Source organism: Canis lupus, chromosome 26 (assembly GCF_011100685.1).
Source record: "Canis lupus familiaris isolate Mischka breed German Shepherd chromosome 26, alternate assembly UU_Cfam_GSD_1.0, whole genome shotgun sequence".
In the NCBI taxonomy this organism is placed as follows: domain Eukaryota; kingdom Metazoa; phylum Chordata; class Mammalia; order Carnivora; family Canidae; genus Canis; species Canis lupus.
The window spans coordinates 6474008-6491111 of NC_049247.1; the positions used below are offsets into that span (position 1 = coordinate 6474008).

The window sequence follows — 17104 nt, forward strand, 5'->3', positions numbered from 1 at the left end:
TAACGTGTGAGGCTTCATTTTCATATTACCTATTTCACATTCAGTCATTATACCTCTGTATTTCATCTAGCAGAAAGAAGGAAAGAAGAGAAGAGCATATTCTTGACTTTTTTTTTTTTAAGATTTTATTTATTCATGACAGACACAGAAAGAGAAGCAGAGGGAGGAGAAGCAGGCTCCATGCAAGGAGCCCGATGTGGGACTCAACCCTGGGGAATCTGGGATTATGTGCTGAACCACCCAGGTGTCCCATATTCTTGACTTTTAAGGACATCTCTTAAATGTACATATCACCTATACCCTACTGGAGTGTGCTCATAATTAGCTATGAAGGAAAGTGAGAAATGTAGTCTTGATTCTTGGCAGGCATGCACCTATCTAAACCTGGGGGTTCTATAATTTAGGAAGAAGAGGAGAGTAGGTATTGGTGGGCCGGCCACTAGTACTCTAATTAAAAACTTTATTTTAGGGTACTTGCCTACTTGTCTTTTTGCAAAGGTGATCTTTACCTCTCCCCTCCCCCCTTATATTTTGATACAGAATATTGCTATCATCTCAGAAGCTGCCAGCTCAGGTATTTCATTACAAGCAGATCGGAGAGCTAAAAATCAAAGACGAAGAGTTCATATGACTTTGGAATTACCCTGGAGTGCAGATAGAGCAATTCAGCAATTTGGTAAGTTCCTACGTTGAATTTCACTTGATAGCTAGTAATCACTGGGGAAATGTGTACACATCAAAACCTGTATTTAATGTCAGATATCTTAAAACATGACATGTATATTTTGGAGCTGTTTGTGTATTGTATGTAAAAATGTAGACTACATGGAATCCATTTTTTACCTGTTTCAAGAAATATAAAAGATCTGTGTTGGATTTCATTGGAGTTTCTGTCATTATATCTAAAAATGGGTTCCTCGGGAGTATCTTCATCATCGATTTTCAGAATGTATGTGGTCTATGTCAGAGTAGCTGCCACCTCATATCCTTTTCAGCCCTCGGTGGCTTTACTGAGGGCATATTGCTCTTTCCCTAGCTTTACGTGTTCATGGCCCTGTGACCTGATGTTTAAAAAAAAAAAAAAAAGTTTAAGGGCACTGGAGCAGCTCAGTCAGTTAGAGTGTCCAACACTTGATTTCTTCAGCTAAGGTTGTGATCTCCAGGACATGGAATTGAGCCCTGCATTGGGCTCCGTGCTAGCATGGAGTTTGCTTCAGATTCTCTCCCTTCCTCTGCATGTTCCTGTACCCACCCCCTTCCCCAGCATGCATGCACTCCCTCTCTAAAATAAAATCTTTGTAAAAACTTTTGGTTTTGAAGAATCCAGAGCAGCGGGTACTTCAACATATTGTGGTTAACCCAAGTGGGGCAGAAGTAATAATCTGTTTATCATTGATTGTTTTGTGGCAGTTTCTGTTCTTTTATAAGGAGGAGTGTTTTTTTCTTTTTTTTTTTTAAGATTTTATTTATTTGACTGGCACAAGCAGGGGAGTGCGAGAGGTTGAAGCAACCTCCCCACTGGGCAGAGAGGCCAATGTGGGACTCTATCCCACAACCCTGGGATCATGACTTAAACTGAAGACAGGTGCTTAACTGCCTGAGCCGCCCAGGCTTCCCATTGAGTATTGTTCTGAATATGGATGTTGCGATCAGTGTTTTTTTATTTTTTACCTTTAGTGGAATTACAGTAATTGTTACATTCTTTAATTTTTTTCTCTTAAGAGTTTCTGAATACCAGTTTAGTATTAAGATGCTAGGAATAGATCTCAGAATACACTTATCTAGTGAACACCGTATTTTTTAAAATCTTCTTTTTATTTAAATTCAGTTAACATATAATGTATTATTGGTTTCAGAGATAAAGGTCAGTGATTCATCAGTCTTCTATAATACCCGTGCTCATTACATCGTGAGCCTCTTTAATGCCCATTGCCTGGTTACCCCATTACCCTCCCTCCCTCCCCTCCAGCAACCTTCATTTTGTTTCCTGTGATTAAGAATCTTTTATGGTTTGTGTCCCTCTCTGATTTCACCTTGTTTTATTTTTTCCTCTTGCCCCTAAAATCCTGCTTTGTTTCTTAAATTCCACATAGGAGTGAGATCATATGAAAATTGTCTTTTTCTGATTGACTTACTTCACTTACCATAATACTCTCTAGCTCTAGCCAGTCATTGCAAATGGCAAGGTTTTTTGATGGCTGAGTAATATTCCATTATATATAATATATACCATGTTTTCTTTTTTTTTTTTTTTTTAATTTTTATTTATTTATGATAGTCACAGAGAGAGAGAGGCAGAGACACAGGCAGAGGGAGAAGCAGGCTCCATGCACCGGGAGCCTGATGTGGGATTCGATCCCGGGTCTCCAGGATCGCGCCCTGGGCCAAAGGCAGGCGCCAAACCGCTGCGCCACCCAGGGATCCCCCATGTTTTCTTTATTCAGTCATCTGTCAATGGACATCAGGGCTTTTTCCATAATTTGGCTATTGTGGATATGGCTGGTATAAACATTGGGGTGCAGGTGCCCCTACAGATTTCTATATTTGTATTTTTGAGGTAAATCCCTAGTAATCTCTGACCATGCTGCTGCCCAGGCTGAGACTACTCACCTCTGGAGGTTGTGACCAGGCACTTGTGAGAACGTCCCTACCCTTGGGCTGCCTCCAGATGTCACCCAGGAGTCCTCTCCGTATATACACACACACACAACTCAGGGATGGAGGTTTTGGGACTCCCAAGTTCAGTGCTATAGGCTTGGGCCTGGGTTGGGCACTGGAGTCAGACCAGCACTGGCTGGGTGGGGGGGAAGATGCATGTTTTTAGCCCCAGAAATAAAGACCTGTTTGCCTACCACTGGGCTCTGCTTTGCCTTGGTGGAGTGGGCAGTGATCAACAACAACAGCAACAAAATGCTGGGTCATAGGGTAGTTCTATTTTCAAGTTTTTGAGGAACTTCCATACTGTTTTCCAGAGTGGCTGCACCAGCTTGCATTCCCACCAACAGTGTAAGAGGATGCCCTTTTCTCCACATCCTTGCCAACATCTGTCATTTCCTGCACAGTCTGTATTTTTAATGTCGTTACAGGACGAACTCATAGATCAAACCAAGTTACTGCTCCTGAGTATGTGTTTCTGATTTCTGAGTTGGCAGGGGAACAAAGATTTGCTTCTATTGTTGCTAAAAGACTTGAGAGCTTGGTAAGTTCTTGGGCTGTGTAGTTGTGTGTAAAAGATGGTGAATGCAACCTGTCTTCTGTGCCTTGATTGGAAATCTTCTGTCTTGATAGGGAGCACTTACCCATGGTGACAGAAGAGCAACAGAATCTAGAGATCTGAGCAGGTTCAATTTTGATAATAAGGTACATTTCAGCTTTCAGTATCTCTGAGATTTTGTGGTAGTGTGTATCCGTGGTGAACAGAAAGGGAAAGTGGTTACTGTTTAAAACTTAAAACTGCCTCTTATAGTTTCACTGTAAAATGATAGTATGGTATAAGAGACAGATTTTCACATATCAGATCTTTGGTGATAAATTCTGCAGTATAATCTTATTTTCATTCCTTTTAGGAAATAGAAGTGTAATAAATACTGGGAATCAAATGTGAATTTCCAGAAATAAAGGAAATTATTTACCAGACAGCTGTGTTTGTGAATCTTTGGTACCATAATAGTTTTTATAGTGTTCTGTTGGTGGTGTGATTAAAGTGTATCCAAATGCTGAAACTCGTTAAATTTTTTGTTTTTTTTTTATTGCAGTATGGAAGAAATGCTTTAGAAATTGTCATGAAATCCATTGTCAACCTAGATTCTCCTATGGTATCACCACCTCCAGACTACCCTGGAGAATTCTTTAAAGGTAACTTTAAAAAATAATCACAACAAATGAAAATGAGTACAAAGTAGGCACCAAAACCTGTTCTGACATATGCTGTTATTTTTCATTGTCTTTGCACATAAACTATATAAAAATTTAGAAATTAAAAGTTAGTAGACATCTAAGTTGACATCTTATAATCAGACTATTAAATTTCATTCATATAAAGTATTTTGTGCTCTTGACAGTTTATTGCATGTTAATACTAGATTAGTAGAGGAAGTGGTTTTGTTAGGTTAATTTAAAATGACTATGCCAGATAGCTTTTAAAATTTAATTTTAAAGTACAGGTAGGGCAGCCTAGGTGGCTTAGCAGTTTAGCACCGCCTTCAGCCCAGGGCGTGATCCTGGAGTCCCAGCATCAAGTCCCACATCAGGTTCCCTGCATGGAGCCTGCTTCTCACCTCTACCTTTGTCTCTGCCCCTCTGTGTGTGTGTTTGTCATGAATAAATAAAGTACAGGTAAATAATCATTGGAAGTTGACATAGGGTATAGATAAAACAAAATTGGCTCTGTATTCATAGTTATTAAAACTGTGTGATGGGTATATGTATGTGACTTATAGAACGTTCTCTTTACGTTTGTATGATTTTGGAAATTTCCGTATTAACAAAAAAGTCCAGCATAGTGCTATAGAAACTCTGACTTAGGGGATCCCTGGGTGGTGCAGCGGTTTGGCGCCTGCCTTTGGCCCAGGGCGCGATCCTGGAGACCCGGGATCGAATCCCACGTCGGGCTCCCGGTGCATGGAGCCTGCTTCTCCCTCTGCCTGTGTCTCTGCCTCTCTCTCTCTCTCTCTGTGTGTGACTATCATAAATAAATAAAAATTAAAAAAAAAAAAAAAAAAGAAACTCTGACTTAACTCTCAAATCTGTAGATTATATTTTGCCCATAAATGTAAGTAGTCGGGATCCCTGGGTGGCGCAGCGGTTTGGCGCCTGCCTTTGGCCCAGGGCGCGATCCTGGAGACCCGGGATCGAATCCCACGTCGGGCTTCCGATGCATGGAGCCTGCTTCTCCCTCTGCCTGTGTCTCTGCCCCTCTCTCTCTCTGTGACTATCATGAATAAATAAATAAAATCTTTTTTTAAGAAAAAAAATAAATAAATATAAGTAGTCTACATGGTTTTAATTTTTGATAATTTATTATATAATTCAGGAAGCTCTGAAAACATTTTGGAAAATATGTAGATGTAAGATACATGAAACATCATTATAGGGTTAGGATTTTTCACTAGAAAGTCTTTTCTAGTTAGAAACCAGTGTTTAGTATTGGTACAAGCCCTATTGATATACTGTCAAGGGTGCTTATAATCACTGATGGCATTAACAAAGCAACAAAGGAAGATGTTTCTCTCTTCTTCTCCCCCTTTTATTTCTTTCCATTCTCTTTCCCTCCCTCTCTTTTTTCTTTTTTTGTTGTGTTTAAAATGGCTCCCTCATTTACTTCTAAGTTTTTCTAATTACATGCTACTTGCAGTGCCTGGCTGGCTCAGTTGGCACAACATGTGACTTGATCCTCAGGGTTGTGAGTTCAGGCCCCATGTTGGATGTAGAGATTACTTAAAAATAAAATTTTAAAAAAAATTACGTTATTTACTTATTATAAGTAATGGGGAAAATATTTAATAAAGAGTCCATGCTGTTTGTTTATTCATGAGAGACACAGAGAGGCAAAGATCAAGGCAGTGGGAGAAGCAGGCTCCATGCAGGGAGGAGCCCAATGTGGGACTCAATCCTGGGACCGCGGGATCACGACCTGAGCCGAAGGTAGATGCTTGACCGCTGAGCCACCCAGGTGTCCCCCATGCTCTCCCCTTAATCTCCATCTTCCATTCTCACCTGCTGAGGTCACAAATGTTGATAGTCTGAGGGATCCCTGGGTGGTGCAGCGGTTTAGCGCCTGCCTTTGGCTCAGGGCACGATCCTGGAGACCTGGGATCGAATCCCACGTCGGGCTCCTGGTGCATGGAGCCTGCTTCTCCCTCTGCCTGTGTCTCTGCCTCTCTCTTTCTCTCTCTGTGACTATCGTAAATAAATAAAAATTTAAAAAACAAAAAAAAAATGTTGATAGTCTGAACAGGGGCAGCCTGCCACATCTTTTCTCCGTTTTCATCTAAACAAAGAACTTTTCTTTTAAATGTGATTAATATTATTTTAATATTACTTCTGATATCCTGTTCTCATTTAATACCTCCTCCTAGACAGACACTTCCTACAACTTCATAGCTATTGCATTAGCATTTTTTTTTTAACAGTTGCACAGTATTTTGCAGCTGGCTTATACAGCATTTTTTTCCCCATCATTCCTTTATTGGTATTCAAATGGTTTTGATTTGTTTTGGTACCATCTCTAACAATGCTAAAATTTTATGGCTATCCTTTTGTACAGATTTTCCTCCATAAGATTGGTTTCCAAAAGGAGGATTTTTGCCTACACAGTTGTCACCTGCATAATTTACAACAGTTTTGTGCATGTAGCAGAGTACTAGCTAATTTATTAAATGTGTAAATAGGATATAATCATGCTTCCTGTTGGCTCTTTTCTCTTACACCCTTATTCTGTAAGTCTGGGTTAGAGCCTAGACAATAGTATTAAAGAGCTGTATAGGGGCACCTGGATGGCTCAGTTGGTTAAGTATGTGCCTTCAACTCAGGTCATGATCCCAGGCTGCTGGGATTGAGCCCCATATCAGGCTCCCTGCTCAGCAGGGACTCTGCTTCTCTCTCTCCCTTTACTTTTCATCCTGCGCGTGCGGATGCACTCGCTCTTTCTCTATCAAATAAATAAAATCTTTTTATAAAATGCTCTGTAAACTGCCTTCATAGTAACATAATGCAGAACAAGTTAACTGTTTTACGTATTGCTTCTGCAGCACCTTGTCAATATTGGTATTGTTTTGGATGGAAACAAGATTAATAGCTTATTTACACAACTATTTAATCAACTAGTTTATATATTCAAAATTGTTTATATTCTGTAGGTGATAACTGCATAACCAAAGATGTCTACCATCAAAGACTGCTGTTAGAAAAAATACAGTGTGAAGTTTGAGTGCTGTATGATTTCAGAATACCAAAACATCATTTGGGGACTGTGAGTTCCATTTAATTCAGCGAATAGGAACTACAAAAGATACCTTAGACTGTGGGGTTTGTGTGTGTGTGTGTGTGTGTGTGTGTGTGTGTGTGTGTGTGTTTAAAGATTTTATTGATTCATGAAGTACACACAGAGGCAGAGAAATAGGCAGAGGAAGAAGCAGGCTCCTCACAGGAAGCCCGATGCGGGACTTAATCCCCTGACCCCCAGGATCACGCCCTGAGCCGAAGGCAACACTCAACCGCTGAGCCACCCAGGCGTCCCTCTTAGGCGGTGTTTTAATGCTAGAACTTGATCTACTTTGTTTAGTCAGGTAACAGCTCATTGAGTCATTTGGGCTATAAGGTATTTAAATTTCCTGACAGATGTTCGACAAGGACTGATAGGAGTTGGCCTAATAAATGTAGAAGATCGCTCGGGAATTCTTACTCTAGATAAAGGTAAGAATATGAGTTTTGTATATAGATACAACTATTGCTATATCATTACAGCCCAAGACCATTTTGTTTATGCTTTTGTCAACTTGAAGGTGAAGCTTCAAGTTTGTAGCATTCAATCCCTTTTTCCTGAATGCTCATAAATTCACTCAGGGTGGTTTTGTTATTTAAAAGAGATTAATGTTTCTTTTTAAAAAAAATAAATAAATAAAAGAGATTAATGCTGAGTGAAGTCAGTCAGTCGGAGAAGGACAAACATTATATGGTCTCATTCATTTGGGGAATATAAAAAAGTGAAAGGGAATAAAGGGGAAAGGAGAGAAAATGAGTGGGAAATAACACTGACGGTGACAGAACATGAGAGACTCCTAACTCTTGGAAATGAACAAAGGGTGGTGGAAGGGGAGATGGGCGGGGCGTTGGGGTGACTGGGTGACGCACTGAGGGGGTCACTTGATGGGATGAGCACTGGGTGTTATGCTATATGTTGGCAAATTGAACTCCAATAAAAAAAATATACCAAAAAAAATGAAGAACATATGACTCTTGATCTCGGGGTTGTGAGTTTGAGCCCCATGATGTTGGGGAAGAGATTACTTAAATAAGTAAATATTTCAAAAAACAAATAAAGAAATGATATATGAAAAAATAAAAGAGATTAAACCTTTATTCTGTCCCGGTAGCATCAATTCTCAACCCAGGTTGCATAAATGATCAGCTGTGAAGCTTTTAAAAAGTACTGAAACTACAGGTGAGGTTTCAACTTTGGTGATTTCCCATGGTTCCAAAGTTTCTAATTTTGCCGCCAAAGTTGAGTTTCACAGACTTAGAGCATTTAGAACTTTTTATGAGTTAAGATTTCATGTTGGAGGGCATTTTTATGTACTAAATGGTTTTCATACTTTCAGTAAGTGAATTTGAAGTTGCAAAAATTGAATAAAACAACCATCTTTAGCACATGTATGTGGTCATGCTAATTGCTAGAGATAGAAATGGTCAAATTAAAGCTCTGTTCTGGGAGCAGTACAAGATTGTGGTTGTGAGGGAAGACCATGGAGGAGGAAGTGAGACTTGGTTTAATTCCAGGGGTGAGTGGATTTTATTTGCCATTTGAATGCATTAAATCTGTCTTATAATCTTGTCCTTGCAGATTATAACAACATAGGAAAATTCTTAAATAGAATTTTGGGCATGGAAGTGCATCAGCAGAATGCGTTATTTCAGTATTTTGCAGACACACTTACAGCAGTTGTTCAAAATGCCAAAAAAAATGGAAGATATGATATGGGAATTTTAGGTAAGTAGAGAAATTTTGAAAATGTCCTGTTTATTCATAATAAAATATTCTTTTTCCATTCATATGTTGCTTTTTCTTGTTCAAGATCTTGGTTCTGGAGATGAAAAAGTGAGGAAAAGTGATGTTAAGAAGTTTTTGACTCCAGGATATTCCACCTCAGGTCATGTAGAGTTATACACTGTAAGTTCAGGAAATGTGCATGTGTGTGTGACCTCCTGTGATTGGCACTCACAGAAATGAGTATAATTTAAGTTGTATTCTTTCTTTTACAGATTAGTGTAGAGAGGGGAATGTCTTGGGAGGAAGCTACCAAGATTTGGGCTGAGCTGACAGGACCAGATGATGGCTTTTACTTGTCTTTGCAAGTAAGACTTGTCTCCTTGGGATGTTAATTGTTCATATATATAATGCATCATCACTGCCAGCAGTGCAATTGTCTATCCGCTTTGTGCCAGTTTTCCAATTGTGTTTAGCTTTTCTCTGTTTTGATAATTTATCATCAAATTAATAGACATTTTCATTTAATGTATTTTGAGGGGTGTTTATTAGCTGCGAGTTATGGATTATTACATACTCTTAGTTAATTGGACCCCTTTGTTTCATGGTGCGGTGACCTTCTCTAGGCCTATATCAAGAACTACGTTCATTGTTTAGTTCTGTAGGCCTCTAGTACGCTTCATATCTGAAAGATTCATTTTTTAGTTATTGTAAATAATTCTTTAGTATTTGTGGTAAAGCTAAGGAGGAGATGGAAGTATACATACAAATACATTTACACAGAGACATTGGCACATCCACAAATCAATGTATGTGTATATATATAATCATCCATGACCATGGTGCAATATCTTGAATTTTCTTGTTAAAGACTACAGAATTTTTATATCCCCTATTCTGTGATATTTATCTGTGTGTTCTTTCTTCTACAGAAATAATCTTTATTCTCTAATGGCACACAGAATGATGAAATACTACTGATACTATTACCCCAGTGTTCCTGAAAATAATTTTGGGAAAAAAGCATAAACTTTTTTTGCTTTTCCTTCCTCCCTTTCTCCCATTTTGTTGAAACATAGGTGTTTCAACTAATTCTGCATTGTCAGCATATGGTACTTCTGTAGTATGCTTTTCTTTCAATGCTTAATCTTAGCTCTGTAGGTAATTAATTTACATTTAGTTCATTTAGTTCACCTCTCACTAGTCCTTTGGTTACATCACTAATCGTTTTGGGTTTTTTGTTGTTTTGTTTTTTTAAGATTTTATTTACTTATTCATGAGAAAGAGAGAGGCAGAGGGGGAGAAGCAGGCTCCATGCAGGGAGCCCGATGCAGGACTCGATCCCGAGACTCCAGGATCATACCCTGGGCCGAAGGCAGGCACTAAACCGCTGAGCCACCCAGGGATCCTCTGTTGTTTTTTTAAAGATTTTATTTATTCATGAAAAACAGAGACAGAGGCAGAGACACAGGGAGAGGGAGAAGCAGGCTTCCCCCAAGGAACCCAATATGGAACTTGATCCCGGGATCATGCCCTGAGCCAAAGGCAAACGCTCAACCACTGAGCCACCCAGGCATCGCCATCTCTAATCATTTTGTTTGAAGTCTGTTCTGAATCCTCAAGAAGAGTGTGTTGGGAGCATTACTTCCTGAGGTTGGTTGTTTTTAAATTTATTTTTGAGAGAGAGTAAAAGCATATGTGCCCACCTGCACCCTGAGCAGGAGAGGGAGAGAGGATCTCAGACTCCCCGCTGAGCACGGAACCCAATGCGTGGCTCAATCCCCGGACCCTGAAATTATGGCTTGAAATGAAGTCAGACACTTAACTGACTGAGGTACCCTGGTGCCCCAGTGCTTCATTTTTGTGACTGAATAGTGTTCCATTGTGTGTGTGTGTGTATCCACCCCATTTTTTTTATTTGCCATATTTGTGAAGAGAACAACTGTATATAAAGACCAGGTTCAAGATGTAACTGCATAAAAGATGCCAGAGGCAGGGTGAGACCATAAATAAGCTATCTAGAGCAAGTGTCCCCAAATTTTTTCTATAAAGGGTCAGATAGTAAATACTCTAGGTTTTGTAGTCCATGTCTAGTTTCTGCTGACTATTCTTTTTTATTTTTATTTTTTTCCTTCCTTTTCCCTTCCTTCACCCCTCTCCCTCCCTCCCACTTTTCTTAAGCTTAGGAGCCTCTGCCCAATTTGGTCACAGTCATGATTTTACAGGTCCCTGATCCAAGAGCAAAGCTCTCAAACTAAATGTCTCCTAATTAAGTTATTTTTTTAAAAAATCTTATTGAGGGGTACCTGAGTGATTCAGTAGGTTGTGTGTCTGACTCTTGGTTTCAGCTCAGGTCATGATCTCAGGGTCATGAGATCGAGCCCCATCTTGCTTTGCACTCAGTACAGTCTGCTTAAGATTTTCTCCCTCTCGAGATTCCTGGGTGGCTCAGGAGTTGAACATCTGCCTTTGGCTCAGATAGTGATCCCAGGGTCCTGGGATCGAGTTCAGCATTGGGCTCCCTGCAGAGAGCGTCGTTCTCCCTCTGCCTACGTCTCTGCTTTTGTGTCTCTCTCATGAATAAATAAATGAAATCTTTAAAAAAAAAAAAAAAAGATTCTCTCCCTTTGCCCCTCTCCCAGCTTGCTTGCACACATGCTCCCTCTCTGTCTCCAAAATAAGTAAAATCTTAAAAAAAAAATCTTGAGATTTTTATATTTGTAGATTCACATGAAGTTATGAGAGGTGATTACAGAGTAAGTCCTGTACACCTATATCACCAGTGGTAACATTTTAGAAAACTATAGTATCATATCAAAACCAGCATTATAGGGATCCCTGGGTGGCGCAGCGGTTTGGCGCCTGCCTTTGGCCCAGGGCGCGATCCTGGAGACCCGGGATCGAGTCCCACGTCGGGCTCCCGGTGCATGGAGCCTGCTTCTCCCTCTGCCTATGTCTCTGCCTCTCTCTCTCTCTCTCTCTCTCTCTCTCTCTCTGTGTGACTATCATAAATAAATGAAAAAAAAAATTAAAAAAAAATAAAAAATAAAAAAACCAGCATTATATCACTGTTACATAATTCACCAGATTTTATTCAGATTTCTCCCTTACATGGGATTGTGATTGGTGCAGATTAAGGTCTTGTTTATTGGTTTCTTTTACTCCAAATTATTGCCAGAATTTACAACTGGTAGATTTTGTGGAAAGTGCTGATCCTCACCTTCCTTTGAGTGAAAGGATGTGATAATATTGGCCCTGTTTTCCTTTATGTATGGCAGAGGTGGTTGGATATGAGGAGAGGCAGCCTTGGAGGGGGCGTTCTTCCAGAAAGGTGCGGGTATTTTTTTTTTTTTTCTTTTTTTAAGGTGCGGGTATTTATCTTTGAAACTCCACAAAAATAAGTGGACATGCTTGATAATGTTTATCATGTGTTAACATTAGGAAGACCGTGTTGGAATTACTTTTATTTCTACTGTCATGTGATTTATTTTGTAATTATAATGAATTACCTTGACACTGTGTATCCACCCCATTTTTTTTTATTAAAAAAAAAAGAGCTCACTGTTACATGCTTTTTAAAACACCGTCCTCTATAATAATTTTACTGAATGTTTCACATCAAGTGATAAAACACGTAAAATGTAATTTTTACCTTATGGTTTCATTGACTTTGTAGTAATTACCTAAATTATGTTTCAAATCACTTGAAACTAGTAAAAGAAAGAATCTTTAATATCCGTGAAAAGTAAAATACTAAGTTGTTTTTTTTTATTATCAGTGTAAGAATTACCTTAATATAAAAAGTTGGTAGCTCAGCGATCAATTTGTTTTGTAGAGGAAGTGGCAAAGTATCTTTACTTTGAAACTTTTCATTTTCCTTCAGTTTTGCTCCAGACATGATTGCTTAGAAATTGTTCACCATTCTTTAAAGGAGATACTAGGGGATCCCTAGGTGGCTCAGTGGTTTAACACCTGCCTTTGGCCTAGGCATGATCCTGGAGTTCTAGGATCGAGTCCCACATTGGGCTCCCTGCATGGAGCCTGCTTCTCCTTCTACCTGCATCTCTGCCTCTCTCTCTCTCTCTCTCTCTCTCTTCACTCTCTCTCTCTCTCTGTCTCTCATGAATAAATAAATAAAATCTTTAAAAATAAATAAATAAATATAAAGGAGATATTAATTTTCCTTGAGCTTAACGGGCCTTTTAATAACTTCCTCCTCTTAGTATTTCTGCCATAAGTCCAACTTTAAAAAAATATATATGTAAGTTCCATTATTTGTCTGATGCATCCATTTCTTCCACTTCTACATACATATTTATGTATTATTTGCCCAGCATTTTGGCTTTTTCCTGTCATAGCTTTACTGTTTACAGATCATGTGACATCTCACCTCACTTTTAATGGCAACCATAAGGAGACAGCCCTGATGGATTACATGAGTGCAGGGACCTGCTGGTTATCAAAATCATTATCTTGTTTCATTGTAGCTCAATGTTTCATTGTAACTTCAAGAAGAGGAACATTTTTTTTTTTTTTTTTTTACAATTTATTAGGAAAAATTTTACATAGAGAGGTAAAAGGATTTTCCTTGGGACTCCTGGATGGCTCCAGCGGTTGAGTGTCTTCCTTTGGCTCAGGGTGTGATCTTGGGGTCGTTTTTTTTTTTTTTTTTTTTTTTTTTGATCTTGGGGTCTTCTAAGTATTTTGGCCCGCAACATATGTATTCATTGTACCTCAGAATTAGGATCCAAGAGCCTTTGTTTGGGTGAGGCCTTGTAAAACTCAAGGAGATGAGCAACTGCCATACTTCTTAGCTGCCATACTTCTTAGTTACGGATTCATGTGCTGACTGGGCATTACAAGTCTTTCAAAGAATTGTGTTTGCTAATGTGATGCTACAAACATGAAGTTTATCGTAAAGTGTGCAGCTCAAATCTTTATACTTTCTCACTTTTTTTTTTTTTTACTAGATAAGGAACAACAAGAAAACTGCCATCTTAGTTAAAGAAGTGAACCCTAAAAAGAAGCTTTTCTTAGTTTATAGACCAAATACTGGGAAACAGCTCAAATTAGAAATTTATGCTGATCTAAAAAAGAAATATAAGAAGGTATTTTTTCATTTGTACTTTATACTATCTATGAATACTTGTTTTATAATATATTGAAACTATATTTAGGAGAGCTATGTGTGCATATACAAAATTATTTGGTCGATTTTTCCTATTTGGTTACTGGAAAATTGTTTTTTGAAAACATGTTGTCAGTTTTTTTTACATTAACATCCCAGTCGTAATGTATCAACCATTAAGAAGCTTGTAAGATGACTATTTCAAACAGCTTGTGTTGTCAGTAAATGAAACTTGCAGTACTAACTACACAAATTAGACCTGCCGTATTTATATTTTGCAATGATTTATAGAAAAACAGTGAGTGACTGCATTTTTTAACATTACTATTAAATTTTAGTATTACCCTATATTACTATTCTTCCTACCCAGTTTCACTTGTAAACAATTATAATTAAACTAGCTATTTGAAACATTGTGTGGGAGGAACCTAACCACAGAATTTTTTATGAATGGTATTTAAATACAGCCAATAGCAAGGGCAAGATTTTCTGTATCGAGATGATTATAAGTTGGTTTTAGAGACCATAAGAAGGCAACCAGTTTGTTTAAAACAATACTATTTCAATGGAATTTTTGTCTTATTTTCACAGGTAGTCTCAGATGATGCCCTGATCCACTGGTTAGATCAGTATAATTCATCTGCAGATACTTGTACTCATGCTTATTGGTTAGTATTTTTATGTTTCTCACCATATTTTCCAAAATGTAATCAAGATTTAATTTAAATACACCTTCTCCCTTTAGCTGTCTGTCTAAGTCTGTGAATAGTTTATCTACTGTTAGGTGTCATTCCTTTAGTCAGAAACACTTGTATGTTTGTGGACCATACACTCTAGGTGTTCTTCACTAATGTTTTGTTACTTTCAACCAACTGTTGTCTGCCAATGTGGACTTGATTGTCATTCTTCTTAAGACTTTTTCTCCTCTTCTTCCTTCCCTTCCTTTATTTTTTTCCCCTTCTTTTTTTATTTATTTTGTTCCCCTTCTTTAAAGAAAAACTTTACTAGTGTCCCAAATCAGCTTCATTTTTAAGGGTTAGGGAACTTGTAGGAAACTAAGAAAAAAAATTAAAAATTAAAAAATAATAATAAACTAAGGGTTGCTTACAGCACCAGAAAACGGTGTTGTTGAGCCTGGGAACTGATCCTGCTATGCTACTAGGTTGGCTGGAGGGGTGTTCTTTCAAGTCACTACGTAATAAATACCTCTTATAATGTTCTTTTCAGGGCCTTATATGGGTCTCACTGTTTTCTTATCCATTAGACAGTCAATAGGGTATTCAGCCCATCTTATGAAAAGGAATATAGAATATAGATGAGTTTTTAGCTAGGTTTTATTTAGACACAGGTAGATAAGTTTGATATGAGCAATGATTTGTTTTCATTTTGAGAGGAAATTCGTGCTTTTGGAAATTAAGAAAAGCTTTCAAGATAAAATATTTTTAAAGTTAAAAGGGCCTCTCTAAAACATTTGCTTTGAGTATTAGCAAGAAGGGTGCTCAATACTGTGTGTTCTCCTAAATTACTATTCGAAAGATAATTTTATTGAAGAATTGTGTAAATTTTAACCGTAAACCATGTTTTCCTTTTTACAGTTTTTTAAAAATTTACTGGTTTTATTATTTTGGTTTGCCAAGGCCTTTCCCAGTTACCTGACTTAGAATATGTTGTTTAATACTTTAGAGGGAACTGGCAGAATTATTTTATAAACTGGCATGAATATAGTAAACTATTGGATGTTAAAATGACAGACCCTTTAACTGGATATCAGAACCAGTAAGTCATCCCTTTTGCATAAGGGAGTTGAGCCCCAGAAATTGTATTTTCTAAAATCTTAGAAATTTTTAAAAATCGGCAATGATACCTTAAATTGGAAAGTATAATCCAATATGTCAAAAGATTGTAATCTAAGAAATTGTCAGTAAAGAAAGGAAAATAATGCTAGGACATTTTCCACTGAAATGTAGGTAGACTTTGTGAGCTTTTAAAGTGTGTGTGTGTGTGTGTGTATGTATACATATATATTTTCCCCCTTATCTATCCTAGGCGTGGCAACTGCAAAAAGGCCAGCTTGGGATTAGTTTGTGAAATAGGTCTTCGTTGCCGCACATACTATGTATTATGTGGCTCCGTGCTGAGTGTCTGGACAAAAGTTGAGGGTGTTCTAGCATCTGTCAGTGGCACAAATGTGAAGATGCAGATAGTTCGGCTAAGGACAGAGGATGGACAGCGGATTGTAGGTAAGTCTAAGTTTTGAGGGTTTGAGCAGAAAAAAAAACAGATTTTTTTTTTTTATCCTTCTTAGAATCTGGATACCTATTCCAGTAGTGGAATAGAGCTTGCTTTATATCTTCTTAAAGGATTAAATGGAAGTTAAGCCTTTGAATGGACATTCTTTATTCTGGCTGAAGTTATGATGTCATTTTATGCTGCTCTTAAGTTGTTCTTGCTCCCCTTCCTCACTGTTGCTGTCTGTGCAGCCTCCCTGGTGTAGACACTAAGCCCAGTCTCTTGCCCAGGATTCCCTGAATATTGCCATTTTTATACGCTTTGAGACAACTCAAGACTGGAACTAACGTTACTGGGCACAGAGGCTAGCCTGGAGTTTTGCAGAGCATAGGCAGACCAGGCTAGCTGCACCCACCATTCACTCACAAGGCTTTACAGGGAGCCATTCAGTCATTGCACTTTCCCTGCTGCTTCATGTTTGCTTCATTTGCCACAATCTTTTTTATCATGGTTTGCAGATTGGCAGCCTGTGGGCCCAAGTCAGTCCATGAACATTTTTTCGACCCTCAAATACTTTTGGTCATTACAAGTTGGCATTTGAATTAGTTGCCAAGGGACGCCTCGGTGGCTCAGTGGTTGAGTGTCTGCCTTTGGCTGGGGTCATTGATCCTGAGGTCCTGGGATCAAGTCCCATATAAGGCTTTCTGCGAGGAGTCTGCTTCTCCCTCTGCCTATATCTCTGCCTCTCTCCGTGTTTCTCATGAATAAATAAATAAAATCTTTTTTAAAAAATCAGTTAGGGATCCCTGGATGGCGCAGTGGTTTGGCGCCTGCCTTTGGCCCAGGGCGCGATCCTGGAGACCCAGGATCGAATCCCACGTCGGGCTCCCGGTACATGGAGCCTGCTTCTCCCTCTGCCTATGTCTCTGCCTCTCTCTCTCACTATCATAAATAAATGAAAATTTAAAAAAAAAAAAAAAAAAAAAGAGTTGCCAACATTTAAAAATCAAAAGCATGGTTTTTTGTTTTCTCAAAAAAGTGCA

At 38.5% G+C, this 17104-nt stretch overlaps 1 protein-coding gene across 3 annotated transcripts in view; it reads left to right on the plus strand.

Annotated features, from left to right (window-relative positions):
• SBNO1 (strawberry notch homolog 1) overlaps window positions 1-17104 on the plus strand; it is a 61984-nt gene that overhangs the window by 37889 nt on the left and 6991 nt on the right. For all 3 annotated transcript variants that reach the window (XM_038574833.1, XM_038574835.1, XM_038574834.1), the window contains exons 21-31: window positions 541-676; window positions 3087-3199; window positions 3289-3360; window positions 3756-3855; window positions 7339-7413; window positions 8561-8707; window positions 8793-8887; window positions 8980-9072; window positions 13675-13812; window positions 14424-14500; window positions 15879-16072. In XM_038574833.1, the coding sequence (XP_038430761.1) occupies window positions 541-676; window positions 3087-3199; window positions 3289-3360; window positions 3756-3855; window positions 7339-7413; window positions 8561-8707; window positions 8793-8887; window positions 8980-9072; window positions 13675-13812; window positions 14424-14500; window positions 15879-16072 (1240 nt within the window). The remainder of the gene's footprint in view (window positions 1-540; window positions 677-3086; window positions 3200-3288; window positions 3361-3755; window positions 3856-7338; window positions 7414-8560; window positions 8708-8792; window positions 8888-8979; window positions 9073-13674; window positions 13813-14423; window positions 14501-15878; window positions 16073-17104) is intronic.